Source organism: Anoplolepis gracilipes, chromosome 4, assembly GCF_047496725.1.
Source record: "Anoplolepis gracilipes chromosome 4, ASM4749672v1, whole genome shotgun sequence".
NCBI lineage: Eukaryota > Metazoa > Arthropoda > Insecta > Hymenoptera > Formicidae > Anoplolepis > Anoplolepis gracilipes.
The window spans coordinates 4,212,915-4,234,134 of NC_132973.1; the positions used below are offsets into that span (position 1 = coordinate 4,212,915).

The 21,220-nt window shown below is 42.2% G+C and overlaps 1 protein-coding gene across 9 annotated transcripts; it reads right to left on the reverse strand.

Annotated features, from left to right (window-relative positions):
• Positions 1–1,383: 1,383 nt before the first annotated feature.
• LOC140665382 (uncharacterized) lies at positions 1,384–20,130 on the reverse strand. 9 transcript variants are annotated; one of them, XM_072891452.1, is made up of 18 exons: positions 18,480–19,756; positions 12,473–12,693; positions 12,252–12,348; positions 12,114–12,164; positions 10,855–10,961; positions 10,638–10,754; positions 10,484–10,556; positions 9,391–9,590; positions 9,080–9,255; positions 8,919–8,992; positions 8,704–8,833; positions 8,391–8,612; positions 8,042–8,290; positions 7,805–7,861; positions 5,587–5,915; positions 5,210–5,462; positions 4,772–5,140; positions 1,384–4,622 (listed from the first exon to the last, which is right to left on the reverse strand). In XM_072891452.1, exons 2-18 carry the CDS (start codon positions 12,542–12,544, stop codon positions 4,562–4,564), a joined length of 2,637 nt encoding a protein of 878 aa, XP_072747553.1. In that variant the 5' UTR covers positions 12,545–12,693; positions 18,480–19,756; the 3' UTR covers positions 1,384–4,561. The 9 variants fall into 9 exon arrangements, with proteins under 9 accessions (XP_072747553.1, XP_072747552.1, XP_072747555.1 ...); XM_072891451.1 differs by having other exon boundaries at positions 10,855–10,964; XM_072891454.1 differs by having other exon boundaries at positions 9,391–9,585; positions 10,485–10,556; positions 18,480–19,755.
• Between the last annotated feature and the right edge of the window lie 1,090 nt (positions 20,131–21,220).

Genomic DNA, 21,220 nt, shown 5'->3' on the forward strand with positions numbered 1-21,220 from the left:
CGTGCAAAACGTAATTTTGAATTAAAAAACAATAAATGGTGAGTGTGTGAATCTCTTTCAAATTTTTATGCACGCTCAACAATACATTGCGTGACGAAAATATAATTTACCTTTAACCTTAATAACGATTAAGACAAGATTTAAATTAAGAAGAGATTCCAAAACTTAAAATAAAATTGCCGGATCTTTAGATCGTCTCATCGATCGATATATTGATCTCATCTCAGATCTTTGCACATTTGTAAGAGAATTCGTTGGTTAAAATCAAGCATTGTGTATGTGTGTGTGTGTGTGTGTGTGTGTGTGTGAACTAATAGATTTATACTAAAAGATAAATCTAAAATCTTTGAAGTTCGAATCTTGAGAATTAATTAGGGAACTCTTACATCCGTAGGTAATTAAATTCTAGAATGTTTTGGGATCTTAAATCTAGTACATAGATTCATACGCAAAATTTTCACTCACTTATCGATGGCATTTACATCTTTAGGCTGCTGTGTGAAAATACACACTTGAACAATTGCTTCACGTTTATGCGAAATCTCGCAATTTGGCGCAAAATAATATCGCACTCGACTAATTACAGAGATTCGTGGCAAATCGAATAATTAAATGTTAATCCAGCGTAAAAGCGATGGTGCACTGGTTTTTAATTAGTGCATATTGTTATATGAATTTCGTAAATTTTTGTTAGATCTGACAGATCCACGTTTAGAGTTTTTTTTTTCTATATAATAATAAAAATATTCTTATATATTTTTTGTCAATTTAAGGAAATTCGCGATATTTAACTCATTTAATCTCTACATTTTTTTTTTCTAAATAATAACAATAATTATTCCTTTTTCTTTGTGATTGTGAATAAAAATTATTTTGCGACAATTTTTTTTTTCAACTTTTTTATAATAAACGCATTAAAAATATTATTGCGTTTATTACAAAAATGTTACTTACACGCACACAAGTTACATCTAGATAAAAATATAATCTATAAATGTATGACGAAAATATATATAAATACTATTTTAACAATGTATGTACAATTCTGTGAAAACATTCTATAAAAGAAAACACTTTGAAACGTTGTATAAAGCAATGTTACAATATATGTATGTGTATGTATATGTATGTATGGCACCGGATCTTACAGACTTTTTAAAAAAGTGCAACTTGCAAAACACGAATAATTTATGCAAGTTAATTTCTCTCATTACGTAATAATATTTTAGCAGTATACATTATATTTTAGAAAGATACTCTGGACTTTATTCATAACTATCATTTTGCCTACGTACGCTAGTTATGCGAGCGCTAATCACATTTCGTTTGTTATTTATATAAGTGCCATCTCTCTCTCTCTTTCTCTCTCTCTCTCTCTCTCTCTCTCTCTCTCTCTTTCTCTGTCAGATTAATCATGCTCGAAATTAATTGTAACGTCCCTTTCTAACACTGAAGAGTTAATCGCAACATCGGAATAGCAAAGGGATTGTTATCAATGTTTCAGAGTATGTTTTATATTAAACATTATTAAACATCTCTCTCGACGTAAACTTTCCGAGCTAAACCTGCAGTTCTGATAATGGCATGCTAAAAGTGTAATCGATGTACACCAGGCGTCGCGGTTTAAAGTTATACAAAATGCGATATGTGAGGGTGCGCGCTCAAGATTGCAACGGTCCATTATTTCTGATTCGATTCTTGTCAAACGATCATCGATATACTTTTAAGACGAATCGAGATCGTGATTTGATTACAAATTGCAGCTAAAGTAGTATAGTATATATAGTTAACACAGTTATTAACGTAAAAATTAATTTGAAAAAATATATTAGTTATTTTATTATATAATTATTTGGAAAATTTTTCCTAATAAACTCGCGAGTGTAATCACACAGAACACTATAAAGGATACCTTGTAAAACTTGCGCGCGCCCCCGTGTTGTACGACAACAAGGTCTTTGGCTTGCGATGAATATATCTTCCAAGACACGAGAGAAAAAGTGCGACGTACGCGATGATATTGGAAATTATGTACACAGAATAGCGTCCTTAGGCGAGTAATATTTTTTGTTTTTTTTTTTTGATTTGCTCCGTGGCTCGTTCACTGCTTAGAATTCGCGTTTTTTTCTCCAGCACACATCCGAGTTTTTTCCGAGTCCTCTGCGTGAGTCCTCTCACAGATCAGATTTGACCATAGTGCAATTTTATCAACTCTTACAAGAAAATTACGCGGGCGAATCGAAAAAGTAGTTCGGTATCGTAATCGCTATATGATCGCGAACAAAAAATCGTACGGTAGTAAATATATTATTTTCATTTCCCTTTATCACCAATCACACGCGGGACGTGTTACTCTAATCTTATTATCGGCTAACCTATCATAAGAACGTTACGATACTTAAGTTGAGCTGCTGAATTAACAGTACGATCGTCGTGAATACTTTTAGAATCCTTATGATTACGCTCGCGTGTCCAGACCAGTCGTGCACGGTTCGTTTATAAATAATTGCTTAAAATCGAGTGTATTTCGCTTTTGTGTATGCACTTGCAATTGCGCATAGAAAAAAAAAAATGCAAATATTCTGTAAGCGAAGAACTTTTACGTTGAAATAAAGTGAAATAAAAAATTTCAATATTCGGTAAAAAAAACTTGGCAAGCATATTAGATTATGCATCACGAAATCTACGTTTTTCCATCTCTGTTTGTAAAACGCGGTATAATTAGGCGATTATTCGTCGTTTCCATTAAATCCATCGAAGAAAGCGAGGAATCAGCTGTCAGACGTGTCATAAAGTTCGCGATTGAATGTGAGACAAACGCGTGTTGTCGGTAATTAGTGTAATAATAATTATTTCGTTCTAAATTTAAAACTAGACACGAAAAAACACCAAAGTTACAGTTAAGAGCATAATTTATGCAATTTTTTTAAATATCTTCTCTCTTTCGATTTGTATAGCGTCGAATCAAAGTTCCTGGGGCAGTAACAGGATCAAAGATTCGATAGCAAAACTGACATTTCAATAATTTAATACACACTATTCTGAATTCGCAACGGATATTTTTTACTCTTTTATTTACTTTCTGTTATTAATTCGCGAGCGCGATTCGCTCAAGCGAGAATCAACGAGTGAAACGCCGTGAGATAATCGCCGTCGACTATTATCGTCGGTTAATTAATTTGACAGAGCGATTACGACAAAGCGGCGTGTACTATAACACGAAATATCTGTAATTAGACACTTACGATATATCAGGTCACGATAATTTGTCAATAATTAATATCGAACGCTCGTAAGACACAATGTAAGACACGCTAAACTCTAAGCGATCATTCTAATTGTAAGTAAGACGAAAAACGTGCACATTGATGCGCTTAAATTATTGTTACGCGTCACGCATTGGGATGCAATATCGATAAAATATATATATATTATATATATATATATATATATAATTTTTTTTTCTTTTTTTGCGGGAATATATGTATCGCGATATCTTTTATTCGATATCGTTAATCAAAATTCAATTGGGTCAATTGGGGACGGGTTAGACGCGAATCGCGTCTTTACTGTAACGCATAACGGGACATATCGAAACGTAACGTTTCGCGAACGCGTGATTCGCGAAGAAGTGAGTATCCGGGAAAAGCACGACCATGGAGAGCGGCCAAAGGGCTCAAATTTGGCTAGCACCCTACGAGCGTGCGTTTGCGCGAGATACTGAATCGAAACGAGAATAACGAGTTCCCAATCCGCGGGCGTGAATTTACCCACTAATTATCCCTGCCTGGCAATGCTGCCATTGAACGTTTTACTCAACACAGAGCGACACGATCTACCACGTATTTATCTACTTTTTCTTGTGTCTCACGCGACACATCTTCTACCAGGTTTCTAGTTCAAGTTAAACTACGGTAATCTACGAACAACGTTAGAGACTACACTCTAATGTCTCTATATAGACAACAGCGCTCGTCTCTTTAACGTTTAAATCATTTTTGTATTATATTTCCTAATATGGCTCGCGTAAAGGTTTTAGTAAAGGTGGTAAATAGTGATGGTTAGAAAGAGAAATAGAAGTAAAAAAAGACGGAAAAAGATTGAAATGGATCCATACGTTACGAATCCTCGTGACTCCGAGCAGACGAATCGGATCGTTAAACTGCGTATCATTAGGCCATACGTGTAAATATTAATAGCGACTAGATGTCGACGTGTATATTTTTGCGTCGAAATATCGATTCTATCGAGCAAATATTGCTCGCGATCTTTTACTTTGCGTGGATTTATCCATAGCATTTGAGTGTGCTTGTTTGATTAAATTGTCAACACTTTATTTTTTTTATTTATTTTTTTTTTTTTGTTTCACAAGCTTTGTTCGAACTAAAAATATTTGTCGTTTAAATAATGCTGTGATGGAAGCTTTGCCGCGTAATGGTCTGAACACGCGAGCTCGGTAAAGTGGATTAAAAGTGAAAATCGAAATCGAATTTGTGTGATTGTTATAAATGTAAAATGCAAAGATACTTGTTTTTTTGTTTTAATATCAACACGAGAAAAATTACAGGTAACCTAAAGTCGCATAGGTTTTTACATAGGGCGCATCCACTCTACAGTTTTCCCTGAAACAGACAGTGACTCCGTACGAATAAAAGAACATTATTACGTGCGAGTACGGAGAGAAATTTGGTTTGGAAAAACGATGAATATTCTCGCGGGGAGAAGAAGCATAATCCTAAGATTAGGTCGGGTCAGGTCATCAGGTACTTACTCGTCCTCCCACGGGCATACTTCGTTAACATTATTGTCACGCTTCTCCCGAGGCGCCGCCTGCGCCGTCGCCGGTCGGTCTTCCTGTTGGGCGTCCGGTTCCCAGACAGGTACGACCTGCGCCTCGTCCGGCGGCTCCTCGGTCGTCGCCGGTTCCTCCTCGGCCACCGGCGACACGTCCGCCCCGGTATCGGCCCGCGAGTCGGCTTCGCCGGTTCCTCTCGTCCTGTCCTCGACGACCATCTCCCCCGCGTCCTTGGCCGTGCAACTCTCGCTCACGTCTTCGTCGATGTTCTCCATCGCGGAGTTGTCGCTCGGCAGATCGCCCACGATCGCGCTAATGCTGATCAGAGGCGCCTTCGCGCTCGTCCTGAGGAATAGGCGTCTTTCGTTTTCGATATTTCGTCATTCGTCGAAATAGCGAACGAACGTATCTTACTTGGGACTCGGCTGGCTTTCTTTAACGACGACGGATTCCACGGACGTCTCCTCCTCGGGCACAATTTTTTCAAGGGACGATCTTTCTTCCACCTTCTCGACCACCACATGGGAGTACTCGAATGATTGCTGGGGCGACGGATAGTTGCAGGATGACACGGACGCGCGACTCATCTCCGATAACCTGATGCGGCCGCTCGCCGAGCAGGTGGAATAGTTTCGCGTTATCGTGCCGGGGCCTGAAGTCGCTGTACCTGCGCGACATTCGAGAAAAATAGAGAGATTAATATCACTTGAAATTCACCACCGCGCGTATACGCGCGATCAATTTCTAGGCGAGGATCGCTCGTTTACCGCGTTTCGCGACTGCGAACCGACCTACGCTACCGCTATGTTGCAAGCTACACGACTTGCGCAGCCTCTCGGAGACCTCCGCGATGGCGAGGCTGACGTCCGACGACGAGCTGCACGAGTCCAGCTGTGCAGAATTCTTGCGAGAGACGCGCGCTGCCTCGGCGGTATGAATTGTCGCGTGACCGCCGCTGTCCCACACGTGTCGGGCCTGATCAGCTGACGCTGTCCCTCCAGAGGGAGCGACATCCGCCGCACCGTGCTCGGTGCTCGGACCCGGACCTGGACCCGGCGCGGATTCCCACGGGCACACGTCGTCTATAGGGCGAACCGCTACTTCCGTCGCGCCAGCATCCCTGACAACAGGAACTTTATTATATTTAGTTTTCACCGTTTGCTCTCGGCAACGTACCACGCGTTTTGTACGCGTGTTTGCGCGCGCGCGCGCGCGCGCGCGTGTGTGTGTGTGTGTATGTATGTGTGATGCGTGTTTGCGTGTGTATATGTACGCGTGTTCTTTCTCAGCTTCAGTCGATACATGCATGCTTGTGGTTAAGGTTCCATTCAACGACTAGGAGAAATACGGGTCTCTATATACATACGTGTGCGCAAGGTGTCCCGGAACTATCCTGTTCGAAAAGTCCGTGGCCGAGTAATGAGCGATAATTCCGGGACATCCTATCAAATCTGGGAATCTGGGCGATTCGCGTATTTTCCTAGAGTTTGAATCCTCAGAGTCCTTGTCTCACGCATTGTTGAATACAACGCAACTTTTCGCGATTATGTGAAACAAATTCTCTTACGGGGCGTTAGATAAATTATCAACAACGGGGGGTTGTACGACATAAAAAGATGGATACATATCTTTTTCACTGTGCAAGTTAATGTGCTTGACAAGTATATCGTATGTGTTGCATAAAGTATATTACATATAGGAACACAGAGATATATGTAAGTAATTCTGATATACGGACAACACAATATTATTAACATCAAAGCAATTGTACGGAGCGTCTCAAAAAAAAAAAAAAAAAAAAAAAAAAGTATATACAAATCAATAATAATTTAATTACAATATTTTCTTTTACACGCGCGTCTATATTTCGAGAGAATAATTGACGCAGCTTCTTTGAAACACTCCGCGCAAATACGACAGTATTTGATAGTATTCAAAAACACTGACAATGAGATTTTTATTATCAAGTAGGATCTCAAAGACAACAGGACATTATGATAACGTCATACAATTACCAACGATACTGCTTTACACACATTTTGGTGAACTTTCCATAAACGTAACGATTTCTTGGAGAGTGCGAGAGTTTTCAAACACACCGAGATAAGAGGGTTTGACAAAGAGCCTGGATACAGTGGAGCGTGCGTGCGAACGCTGGCGCTGAGACGCGTTAGTTAATAAATAATCATTCGTCGTCTTCTTCCTCGAGTCACCTTCGTGTGCGCGCTCGCTCGCTGCTCGAGATATCGCTATCACGAGATACGCGAGATCGGCACGCGGAGAGACGTGAAGGGAAGGAAAGGCGAACAGATACATAGGGTAAAGTCGGGTAAGATGGCCATAGTTTTTTCAAATGCAAAAAACATCCTTTCTTTATTTTTGTTACTTTTTAATAGTGTTTGACATATTATATCTTCGCTCAAGCTTAAATTACGTAATATTATCGAAATGAAAAGGAAAATACTTAATAGAAATTTTATATTATCAATCATAGTACAACATAAGCATTGGCCAAATGCATCTTACCCAACTTTTAAGGAAAAGATGACCATAGGGACTTTTAAGGAAAGAGATGGCCATAATATTTATAAAAAAAAAATAATGAAAACGAAAAGAAAAATTATAGGTCGTATAACAATTTACATATCTTTATAATATGTCTAACGTCGATTACGATAGCTTAACTGTCATTTATTCGACGTTATAACAGTTTTTAGTAGACAAATGAAAAAACTTTGCGGGTAGTCAAAAGTAAAAGGATGATATAAGATTGACAATATCGTTATTTCGAATACGGTATGCACATAAACTACTGTAAAGATGGATTATTTTTTTGATAATGACTAAAAAAGCGCTGTGATGACTATGTAGCGATTATTGAAAAAATTACAGCCTATGGTCATCGTACCCTGGTTTACCCTATGTTAACGCGCCGCAAACGCGCGCTTGACGCCCGCTCCGACACTTAATCGAGAGAGAACCGTGGTATGTATCGGTCGTGTGACTTACTGAATACTACGTGGACTAGGCCTCGAAGGTATCTTTATGAGTCGTGGTAGATCTCCCCTGAAAATACGACGCGCACGGATAAGCCTATCGTATCGGCCACGGTGCCACCCGCGGTGTCGCGCGAACGAATAGCATGCTAAAAGCGCATAGAGTATCCCGCCGCAAAAGACGGCGAGGGACAGATACGCTCTCTCTTCTTTCCGGGGACTCCTTTCGAGTCCCCCAAGCCCCGCGTACCTGTATGGGATGTCGGTGAGGTTCGATTGGCTGTGAGAGTGCGGCACTCGCGGTGCGGAGGATACGTCGCGGACACCGCACACGGTTAGCTCGTGAGCGCTTCCGGATAGGCTCCGGTCGCTTCCCCTTCGTCTACCGCCGCTGCCACCACCGCCGCTGCTACCTATATTTGCCTGCTGCAAAGTGCTAGACGTCGGTGTCGAAGTGGAGGAAACTTTTTTTTTCGCTTGCCCACCGAAGCCGAAAAATCTGAAACCGACAAACGGAGATTGTTCGCGTCGATTGTCGCATGCAGTTATCCTTTGCAAAATTTAATTTGATTTATAGTAACAAAAACGAGAGTCTCTACCTCTTCTTTTGTAGAGGTTGCACGCCAGCGGCTAAGAGATTACGATATTGATCGGAGCGAATAAATCTAGGATAGCAGTCCTTCTTCAGGAGTAACGTATATACATGCTCCGCGGCGGAATCAAATGTAAATCTGCTCGGATTTTTCATCTCCTGATGAACCTTCTCCATCGTTTTGCCATCTATATTGATTTCGCAGGGAGCTCCAGGCGCCAGGAATTCTCTGCGTGTTTGAACGTGTCATAGATTATTTTTTCTCTCTTAAACTCAAATTAAACTATTATAAACTAATATATGTTACATAATAAGTGTACCTAAAAATTTCGTTGACTTTGTCAGGTATTTGTGCTTGGAAACTATGCCTGAGATCTTTGACTGCCAGCCAAAATCTTATATTTTCATGGCTGTACTCCTTTCTTAAATAATTTGTGAATTCTTGTAAACCTGTTGCGGAAAAGAATGGCGTTCGTAAGAAGATTCGCTAACGGTACGAAGGCGATGTTATATTAATATGATCGAAAAGTTTTACCTGTAGGATCAGACATAAGTTCTTCCATCGACAGCGCCCATCGCTTAACACGTTTCTCCGTAGGAACTTCCACTCTAGACGCGCGATCGCGTTATTACATTATTAGATTTGCCATGGATGTAGAGATGTAGAGATAATGATATTAAATATCGATTACTTACAAAGGGCTATTCATTTGCCAAAATATATGATCGTCGGTGATCCATGGATTGGAAGGTTGCGGCTGTACAAACATCGGGTCGTATTCCACATACGTGTTGAAGTATGATTTCAAATTTTCAATAGCAGTCGAAACCTTTATCCTCGTGCGTATCAAACTGTTGCGTAAAAGCTCCACCTGGACGAACGAACGTTAACACGTCGGGCATGTTAGTTAAATCGAGGATTTAGAGACGAATAGAGAGGAATATAATACGCCGCCCCGTATACGTGCGTACAAAAGTCAAAATCGACCATCGACGGCGTTTCTCACCTCACGTTGCAAATCGGCGAGGGTGCGTTTGCGTGACGGTGGTCGTGGAAGTCCAGGACGAAAACGAGTAGGTACAGGCACGACTTCCAAGCTGCTGAGACAACCGGGTGGCGGCCGATAGACCCTCCAAAATGCTCGCTCCTGCGAGTCGCTCACTATCTTGTCCCCCTTTTTGCGCTCCTTGGACAGGCGTACCTGACCCCACACAATCAGTAGCATTTCAAGGAGTCACGTGTTCGGAATGTGAGTATGCGGAATTTGGCATTACGCGGCATTATAATCGTATATAGCTATGTGTACGTGTGTGTATAAAAATTGTTCCATATAGAATACGGGTTACATAATGCTACCGTATTCTTTGCCAAAAGATAAGTACCTTTCTCCTTTAATAAAATTCTCAGAAGTACATCGAGTATGCATTGTCCAATATCTTTCATTTCTTAATATGCTAATGCATTTGCTGTTTTTTTTTTTTGTAAATGTTTGTTGTAAATAATTATTGCTTTAAAAATTTTGATAATTCTATTATAATTAAATTTATTTATTTACAATTTTATAATGAAACACTTGAAAACATTTTATTTGAGTTGACATAAAATAGATTATGGCAGTGTAATGTGTTTTTCCAGCTTTTATGTTAATAAAATAGATATAATATAATGTTTATACCTAACAATAAATGTTAGATTTAATTATAACAATATTAAATTTAATTATAACAGAATATTAATATTAATTATAACAGAAATATTAAAATTTTTACACGTAGAATTATTTACGGAAATAATAGAAAACAGCAAATGCACTGTATTGTCGTAATAAAAAATTAAACGTCTCGATGATAACGACGATACATATTTTTGGAAATGTCGAAGAAAAAAAATATTTATTGACAAAGAAATACGGTAATAGCATCCTGTATTCTATCTATATAAAACATATTGTGTGTGTGTGTGTGTGTGTGTGTGTGTGTGTGTGTGTGTGTGTGTGTGTGTGTGTGTGTGTGTGTGTGTGTGTATGTATACATATAGTTTTGACATATTTATTATTTTTTGCGAAAAACAGGTGCACAATAGCGACGGATAGTTAATCACCTGCTCTTCTGCCTGTAGTTGTATTATGTCCCATTTGTTCTGCAAGTTCTTGCGCAGGCTGTTCAAAGCTTCCTAAAGACAGTACGATTTTCTTTTTACGAATGTCCTTAAGTGAACTTGTCAATTGCTTGTTATTGCGATATCATTACGTACGGTCTCATAATCCTCGAGAGCGTGACGTTGTTTGTTCTTCAGGGTTCGTTTAGCCAGATAGATCGCGTACTCGACATTGTCGGGGGTTCTGTGTTGCCACGGCCAATAATAGGGTGTCTACGCGCATCAATTTTTGAGATAAACAATTAGACGATTGCGAACGAGAGATGTAGAAATGATTAATTTCTTTATTACTTTCGAAAGCTATACAACTTACCTGAAATCTATACAGAGAGCTATCGTCCTTTACAGTGAGTGTCTTGGAGTCATTCACTGGGAAGAAGTAGCCATACTGGCATAGTTGATTAGCAATATGGACCGCCTCTACTGTCAAACATAATAATGCACTTTGATATCTGAGGAGACATTTATGTCGACAAAAGCCTCTAATTGTCGTTTAGGGTCGTGCAGGTCACTCAAACGATGCGACATTGCTCTGTGTGTCGTATTTTAGTAGAATCTGTCTGTTCGCAATTTTTTTCCAGCGAACGTATACCATACACGTCGATGTCCACATTAAATTATAATTGTGCTATCTTTGTAAGAAATATTAATTGTTGAACGCTGCTTTGCGTTGGAGATGACATCAGCTCGAAATAGTTTTGTTCATTAAATAATGAATTCAGTTTCAATTCAATTTACCTGTCCGCACACACGTAAATGTTCTCGGTATTTCCATAAATACTATCCGCGAAAATTCCTCCAACTATCTCAACGAGAAAATTACGAGGACATTAATTTTCGCTAAATTCACTCGATGCGAATTACACGCTCGTCTCGCGCGGCGAAATGGAATAACGGTAATCTGACGAAATTTACTTTCTTTATTTGCACGTGGACGTATACTATCGCTCGCATGCGCGCGCAAAAATCTCCGACAAATCCGCAAAAGCCGAAAAAGCCGCGAGAAATATTCAGTCCGTCGCGGATGATTATATATTTTCGATAACCAGCGATATATATAAATAATTCATTTTCAACTCGAACGAAAGAGTGTCTCCTCTGTAATATATGTGTTAATATGTAATCGATACTTGAAAGGCACCAAGCGCAAAGTATCGATGCAAATGCGGATCGGAAACGGCGAAGCGACAGTATCGATGGTGTTTAGTCGTTAGCGTATCCTCAGGCAAGAGCGGTTGCGGTTGCGCGTGTGGCTGCGGCGAGTCGTGGCGAGACGAGACGAAGGAGCGAGCGAGCGAGCGAGCGGGCGAGCGAACGAACGAACGAATGAACGAACGAACGAACGAGCGAGCGAGCGAGCGAGCGAACGAACGAACGAACGAGCGAGCGAGCGAACGAACGAACGAACGTACGAACGAACGAACGAACGAACGAACGAACGAACGAACGAACGAACGAACGAACGAACGAACGTACGAACGAGCGAGCGAGAGTGAAAAAGAGCGGCAAAGGGGAAGAGGGGACAGCTGACATGATCACAGCGGTAGTAGACACATACGAGAGAGCCCGTACCTGATTCTTCGATGGCAAGCCGCTCCATCAGCCACTCGATGAGGTCGTAACCTGCAACACGCAGGCAGCCTACTGTAGTGTCCTGGCCGTGATGGCCGCTTACGCTTACTCCACAACGCAGGTACCGATGGCACTCACCCATGAACGCTGAAGGGATCGAGGTGAGAAATTGTTTTTGGCTGCGCACGGGTACCCCGCTCTCAGGGTCTTGCATCTCCCGCACCAGCCCCTCCATCTGGGCGAAAAAAGATGGATTATTGCGTGAGAAAAAAATGTCGTTAGGTCATGTATACATATATATGTTTAGCTGCATTAAAAAAAAAAAAAAAAAAAAAAGCTTGTTTATTAAAGGATAATACCTTGTCGAAGGCATAAGGCCTGTGAATGCGTGGCTCCTTCTCTTTCTGTTGTTGATTGCTAGAGGCCTCCATCGCGATCGAGGTGGCCCTCTGCGTCGCTGGCAGGAGCGGTGTCGATATCGATGGCGGAGGGGGCTGGGGAGCTGGGCCGGAGACGGGTCTACCCGAACTCCATGGGGCTCTGGCCCCATCCCATCACTCCAGTCACCCCCGCACGCCCACTGGAAACATCCGGTAAATCGCCCTTTTTATCTCTTTTATCTATCTCATTAATATATCAACAGATATAGAGTACATATTGACACGAGTGAATTTAATTATAAATTGCAAGATAAGTTTGCGCACAATATTTTTCATTTTCTACAAAATGACGTAAAAAATGATGTAAAAAAAAATCGTCGATTCTTAAGAGAGATTTCATCGTCGGTTTTTATCGCACTTGGAGAGAGAAACTTGTGTCTATAATTTTTAATTCTCTTCTATATTTTGTCGTTTAATTATTCGTGTTTCTCGTATATGTATATACTCTTTACAATTAGTTTATATAGAGAAAACAGTTTTAAATAAATAAAGGCTCGTTCTCTCGATACTCTCGATTTAATAATAACAGTGATTTCTGAATTTCATATATACAGGTTAATAGACAAATAAAATCTTACTCGAAGATGTAACACGAATTCTCTTCGATCTTATTTTCGGATCGCAATTTCACAGATACCTCTTTCCATAAGTTTTATAGGAATATCTCTTCTGAATGTTCTTATAAAAATAGCTGTCTGCTCGTATATCTTTATAGTGTCAGAAATTTTTAATTCCTTGTCTTTTGATACACTTTATCGACGAGAACGTACCTTCTCATTATTTATGAAGGCATATCGGATTAAGAAAAGTGGACAAAAATATCGGGCATTTAATTAACAATAACAGACACTTGTATTAACGTATATTAAGGCACGTTTACGTATAATTATTTTTACACACAGTCGCTATTGATAACGATACATACACCTATATATTTGCCGAATGTCGTTGGCATTGATTGATCGACAAGCATTAAGCAATTATTGATTGATGTACGGTAATAAGAAACTACATGAGAATCTAGTGGAGTAATACATTTTTCAGCTCATCACGGGCGTTCATCGATTCACTTTTTATTTTCGCCCGCGGCGATCCGAGGCGCTAGATCTAGTACACTCATACATGGTAAAGCTCACAAATGAATAAGGGCATTTCATCTTCGGAGAGATCATTTAGCTCGAATAAAAGAGAACCGGGCGCTGATGCATTGCACTTCCGCCTCTCAACTTCCGCCGTTCCGCATCGCGTTCGTGCAACAAACTGCGGTAATAATAAACGACCGTCACGGAGAACAGCAAAATACGTCGGGTTAGGTCAACGCTTATGAACGCGCTTTCTTTTCAGGCTCTCGCGGATGAAGATTTACTTTGTTAGATCCGTCGACTTCTCTTTTAGTCGAAATAAAACTCTCCCGACAGTGTGCTCTTGTCGTAAATTCGAAAAACATTTCCGCTTAATATATCGGGGAATAACTCATAAGACAAAGTATAATCTGTTATTTATGTTTCATTTCTTTTTCGCGGAACATTTTCCACAAGCCGAGAAACCCGAAGTCGAGACAAGAAGAAAAAGATGATGAAAAAAGAGCTCTTCCACGAAAAGAGACCTCTCGTGGAAGAGAGATGGTCGAGAGCCGACTGTATTTAGCGTTAAAAGCGCGCGACGAATCGTCCGAAATTCTGTCGAATTCCGTCGAATTTCGTCGAATTTCGTCAAACGTTTGCGGAAACGATGCGAAATCGGAATTTCGTCAAGTTAAAAATGACGCCGCGAGACGCTATATCGCGTTACTGATGGTATCGCGTTACTGATGCGCTCGCGTTACCATCCGGACGAAACGCAAGGTCGACACGAATCGTCATCAAGGTCGCGGCGCGACGTATCGATGGGAAAACGAGTGGTGTCCTGAAAATGGAGATGGCTTTTTGTGTGATCCGGTGAAGTCGGGCATCCAGATAAAGTTGTCGATATATCGGTGTATCCCCGGGTTAACGAACCCGGACCCATTCGACTGGCGATAATGGGATAGTGTTCTCGTCTAGCTAAAGACAGACGCGGAGAGAGAGAGAGAGAGAGAGAGAGAGAGAGAGAGAGAGAGAGAGAGAGAGAGAGAGAGAGAGAGAGAGAGAGATGAAATAAATACACGATCATCAGGTTATGCAGAATTATACTAATAATGAGATATTTCTAGTCCGGTCGTAAATTATCTTATCCAGTCTTTTAGATTTTCATCGTATGTTTACTCCTTCGTATTTCTTGCGATATGTCAAACGTCGAATCTTTTCATTTTCGATGAAACAAGTTGTTAACTTGGTTGTTCTACATCTGTCGCAAAACTTTCGCCCCGTTATCCTTGCTTCCTAAACTTAAAATTGAAATCGATCGTAAAAGGAAGCCTCGATTTGATGCTCGGCAATCTTTAGGGAATCGTGGACGAGAAATTCAAAGACGGACTTTTCAACAGAGAGAAAAAAAAAAAAGACAAAAAGCGAGAAGGGCGGAATTTCAATCAAGGAACATTGGATATAGAAAGAAGAGAAATAGCCAGAATATCGAAATGAATCCCCAAATGATCTGAGGACAAGCAGATGCGTGGGCGAAAGCACGCTCCTCTCCCCCTCCTCTCTCCCTTCTCTCCTGCAGCCTCGCCAAGCTTGCATCCTCCCTCTGCCTGCCAATTTACGTGCTAATCTGAAATCGATAAGTTCTCCGGCACTTTGGGGACGTACGTTTTCTACGAATTATTCAGTACGCGGAGTTATTAATGTCCTGCTCAATTACAGGCGAGTTTTCAACGACAGGAGGAAATCAATTAAGCACGCGCGGGGGTGGCAGGTGTTTCTCGTCGCGTATCGTTAACCCTCGTCTCACTACCGGCTGGGATTTCAATGAGGCCTCGCTTTCTCGTTTCTTCCGTAAAGAGAGAGAGAGAGAGAGAGAGAGAGAGAGAGAGAGAGAGAGAGAGTGTGTGTGTGTGTGTGTGTGTGTGTGTGTGTGTGTGTGTGTGTGTGTGTGTGTGTGTGTGTGTGTGTGTGTGTGTGTGTGTGTGTGTGTGTGTGTATTAATGCATCGTTATGTCAAAGCAACTAAATATGAAATTGTATCATTATGTTTCATTGATTGAGGTTTATCCTGTCTATATTTGCATATTTATTTAAAAGATTCACCTTTTCGTTTAAATTAATGATGCATATATTACATTATCTTGTATCATCGATAACTGAGGCCAAATGCGAAACTCAATTTGCCATTTATTAGTGTTATTCTATCAGAGAGAAACGCTCTTGCTGGGCAATATAGGATTGATTGTGTATTCCATGTAAACAAGATGACATTTCAATATATACCGACGATTTAAATTAATTATGTTATTTTATATAGAATTTAATTAGTTATTTGGTAGATGGATAAATGTGAATAAATGTGTGTGTGTATACCTGTAGAAATAAACGCGTAGTTATGTGTATTATTTTTCTGCTAACAATTATTTACTAGATATGTCGTAAGAGAGAATCGATAGGTCATTGAATATAATTTTTTTTTTATGTAAAATCTTTACAATACTAAATATAAACTATCCATTTCAACAAGTATTCTCAATTATTTCGATGGCTTTTGGATGAAAAAATATATATTGACAATAATATAATAGGGTAACATTTTTCATGTTTTTTTTAATGACAAAAAATCGTCATCGTAACGGATATTATTGACTTGACTGTTGCCAATATTGGCAATGTATGAATATAAATCGGTTATATGTGAAATTCATACATACGATATCGCCGATATCATATTGGCCACTGTTGGCATACATATGTTATGTCGTTCGGAGCGTGCTTTAAATGAATAAAGAAATGCAACAGATTTCGATTGCGAGTCGAAAAAGAGAGAGGCCTGCCTCTTTCCATTTTATATCTATTTTTTTTTTGCAATAGAATTTAACATATTTTTTCATACACACACATGTTCGTTGTTTTGTATTTCCACGATCGCCACATTCGCGAAACAATAAATGTCCCTCGCGAGTTTATACGGACCATTTGAACGTATTGTAGAAAATACGTGAGAAACGCTATTCGCGGAATCACAAAGAAAATCCAGAAAAATCGTGCTTCGGACCAATCCCGAGAAGAGCTTGAATAAGTAATATCAATGGAAGAAATCACGGTCGTCATAAAATTCCGTGGGAAGCGACACTAAGCTCGCCTTTCTATGGGATTAACTCTCGCGGAATTCTCTCGGCGGGACTCGTTTCCCGAGAAGCTTTGTGCGGCCGATAACGAATTTCCTTGTTTCCTATTCAGACGCGGGACATTCAGCAAACAGGAGGGAAAAGCGTGCGCGGCATTAACCTTTTCCAATTGAATGGCAAGACGAGGGAAATTGTTGGCGTTTTTAAATTCCTTAGATTTTAAGTTGGAGTTTACAATTTTCGATTTCTTTTCTATTTCAGATTCTCGAGAAATATACTCGAATCGCTATATTTGACGAGAAATTCAAATTATCGATTTTATCGACTTGTCAGGCAATTTGATGAATCATTAAAACTACTATTCAATTTATCGTGGATATAATTCTGAGAAAAAACGTGCGCTTCGCGTATAAAAATATATATTTAATCGCAATCGACATTGTTGGCACGCGACAGTAAAGGAGATAAATAAAAATAAACACGGTTCGCGCGTCCTTTGTTTCTAGCGCCCCCCGATATATACATATATATATATATATATATATAATCAGTCTAGTTTGTCTACAAATGACTAACTCGGGGGCGAGTGTTACCCCGAAATAGCCCCTAAATTGATTGAATGAATGGTTCCGCGGAGACACAATTTTAGTCGACATCCCCCGGGTCGCCGCGCCGCGCCGCGCCGTGCCGTGCCGTGCTGTGCCGTGCCGTGCCGTGCCTCCCCCGTGTCGGGTAAATAAAACGGTCAAATCAGGAAGACGGTCGAAGGCGCCCAATCTCGCGCCTCGTGGAACAATAGCTACTATAGATTGAAATTTTAATTAAATTTTCACATTCTCTCTCTTTATCTATATCGGTGAAAGAGCTATCGAGCTGCTTGAATTGAGCGATTGAGAAATTAATACATATTTTTTAACGTCTCTTGACGATCGTAACATTATATGGTTTTTGTTTCCTTTTTTTTTTTTTTTTTTTTTTTTTACGCGCGTTTTTTTTTATCGCGTTTTAACGCTGTATATTTTCATTCTAGCAATAGCGATTAGAGAGCAGAGTAAAAAGAAAGGTGAATGAGCATGTTTAAAGGCCGAAATGCGATGGGGAATTAAACTGGCCGACCAACCCTTAATAACGGCTCGCACGCTCAATCGGTTATGAATCATCAGCCCTTGAAAAGTCACGCAGCAGACAGGTGGATTTCAAAACGGGCGCACCAATACTGCGCGATAAGATGAATTCCAATTATCATCGCTCGCGCGATCGACGTTATCGCGTCGATATCAACAAATTAAGGTTGCGCTTGCACGGCGAATAGATCGACACCTGCGGAATATCTGCCAATTTGAGTGTCATACATTGCATATCGGAATATCAATTGCGATCAAAATCGCTTACGCAATATGTTAGCAGTATGTTAAATTCCTAAGAATGTGATGCAATACGAGTATGTAATATTTATATTTGACATACGTATAGAAATATAAGGCATAATAAATATTGAAAAGTATAGATAAGAATTTTAGTTTGTAATTTTAATTTGCAGAAGTTTCCGCGATACTTAGCAACATTTGACAATGAAATACTTTTCCCCGGAAAACGTTACCAAATTACATTTGCGATATGTAAAGAAACGCTAATTATAGTAAGCAATTACCGCCGGTATTATTTGTCACACACACTCGGCATATATTTCGCTAAAGATAATTATCGTAAAAGGATATGATGTAAACGTACCTTAACATGTGTGGTAGAACATCCGAAAAATGTAATGGTCGCATGAGCACTATGTATCACCTTAAACCATCACTGCGTTGGCATTGCCGTGAATGCATCATTGTATTACTATATCAGCAATTGGCGCGGAACCGCGCGGACCAGAATATCATCCATTAGTCGAAATAGCGGGGAAATGGACACCCTTCTAATTATACTTATAATTTTTTTTTTTTTTTTTTTTTTCCTAGCGCACTCTACTATAAGATGAACCGATGTCGACTATTGTTCAATATGATTCATGATAGAGGAACTATATAGAGAATTGATACTATACATTTTTACCGACATCTCGATACGTTACATTTCGTAGTGTCGAGCACTACGATAGACGCACCCTAACGTTTCTTCTTCAGCTGCGAGAGACCGCTTAGCATCCTTCGACGGATGGAAAAAATCGGCGCACTGCACTAGCGTTCGTCTAATCCGCGAGAGGTCTACTATAGCGAATCCTCTGGCGGGCTGGCGCGCAGAGAGCGCAAACATGACGAGAGCCTCGCGCGCTTAATCGGCCTCGGTAGCGCACGAGCCACCCCCCCGGGAATGTGCACATGTGATGATGGATCGCGATCGTGGTGCATCTCGCGCCTTTTCGACGACGCCGTGCGACGACGATGCGCTAGGAGATATGACGTGGCCCGATCGAATGGTCCACTTTTCGCATCGCTAAGCCTCCACTCCCGGTGGTCGATATTTATTGCGCCTCGGCCGAGGCTCGCGGCCGCTCCGAAGAAACCGACTCCGATCGTCTCGCGTCCCTCGGGCCAACTGTTAATCGGCCTCGAGGAGGAAGCGCTCTCTCTCTCTCTCTCTCTCTTTCTCTCTCTCTCTCTTTCTTTCTCTCTCTTGCTGTTCCCTCCGCCGGCTAAATATCGCCTCTTCCTCCCCCTACTCTCCCCGGCTCTCGATCGACCCACGCCGATTTAACGGTCGCCACGAAGGAGGGACGGTCGGAGTACGACGTTCCTGGTGATGTCGCACGACGGTCGTCTCGGAACGTACTCGGGAACGCGAACACGCTTGTCGCCGTCGTCCTCGTCGTCGTCGTCGTCGTCGTCGTCGTCGTTGTCGTCGACAACGTCGTAGGCTACCGTTGTCGAACGGGCGATTCATACGGCGCGGAGAATATTTTCTCTCTCTCTCCCTCTCTCTCTCTCTCTCTCTCTCTCTCTTTCTCTCTCTCGCGGAAGGAGAGGAGAAAGGAAGGGAGAACGGAAACGTGGGGGAGAGAAGAAGGTGCACACGACGAGGGGTACCAATACGCGGCGCGTCCGCGAGGATTCCCTCCCTCCCTCCCTCCCTCCCTCCCTTACCCTTCCTTCGCGTTCACCCCTCGACGCAGTTTCATTCGGCAATCACCGCGGCACAACGAAATGTCACAAACTTGTATTACTCACTCGACGAGTCAGGGCAGTGGAGCTTCATGAATGCGTTCCGCAATATGTATCAGGCCATCGGAACACGGCCGAGCTCGCGGCCCTTCTTCCGCAGCTTCGAGTCTAAAGCCACCGTCCGCACCGATACGCCGTTAAGGCAGCACCGCGCGCGCACGCACCACCAGCAGCAACACCGCTCCTAACGCCGCCGTCGCCGCCGCCGCCACCACCACCACCACCACCACCACCGCCACCACCACCACCACCACCGCCACCGCCACCACCACCACCGCCACCACCACCACCACCGTTGCCTCCACCGCCGCCGCCGCCGCCGTCGCCGCCGTCGTCGTCGTCGTCGTCGTCGTCGTCGCCGCTGCTACATTTCCGCGGGGGTGGGAGAGACGGGAGGAAGGGATGGAAACGTACGACGAACGTGAGGGAGAGAGATATCGGATGTGAAATAGTGGGGAGAACGCGAGCAAAGCGTTTGCGCGAGAGAGTTAGAGCGGCAACGGGGGCGGCAGGAGGGGCAGTACGTGGGGAAAACATGCGCGCGGGAAAGAGAAGATTGCGAGAGGGAGAGCTGAAGCGAGAAAAGGACCTGATCCAATGACGGGGGGAACGGTCGGGGAATCCCGGTGGTGGTGCATCGAGTCCCTCCGCCGGTGCTGAGTATGTATAGATGCGTATATACACACATAGACACAGGCAGAATTTTATACGGGTATCTCTCTATATTTGTATATGAGCGTGTGTGAAAGGACTGTGGTTGCTTTTACTCGCGCGCGCTCCCTTTCTTCGAGGTGCGAGCCTCACGGTGCCCTCTCTCTCTTTCTCTCTGATGTGTACAAACGTACACACACTCGTGTGCCTCACGCATGTAGCGCCAGAGCAACGAAAGAGGAGAAAAAAGGGACGAAAGACGAAAGAGAGGCTCGAAAATACGCGTCTCTCTCTCTCTCTCTCTCTCTCTCTCTCTCTCTCTCTCTCTCTCTCTTTTTCTCGTCTGTGTCTCCCCTCATACACTCATACACATTCTCCGCAAAAACTCTTCTCGCTTCTCATCGATGATCGGTCGTAAAACCACGGACATGTCGTCCTCGTCTCGTCGCTCGCTTCGTCTCTTTTCCCCCTCCCCCCCCCCCTCTGCCCGTATTCGGCCGCGCCCTCTCCGCTGGTCGCACCCCGGTCATCCCTGTCCGCCTTTGGAGAGGGTTGCGCGCGGCCGATCGCGAACGGAGATAGCCGAAGGCGAACGAGCACGGGGGGGGGGAGGGGAGAAGAGCGGCCGGGGGTAGGCGGCGGGTGACGGCTGAGGTCGTC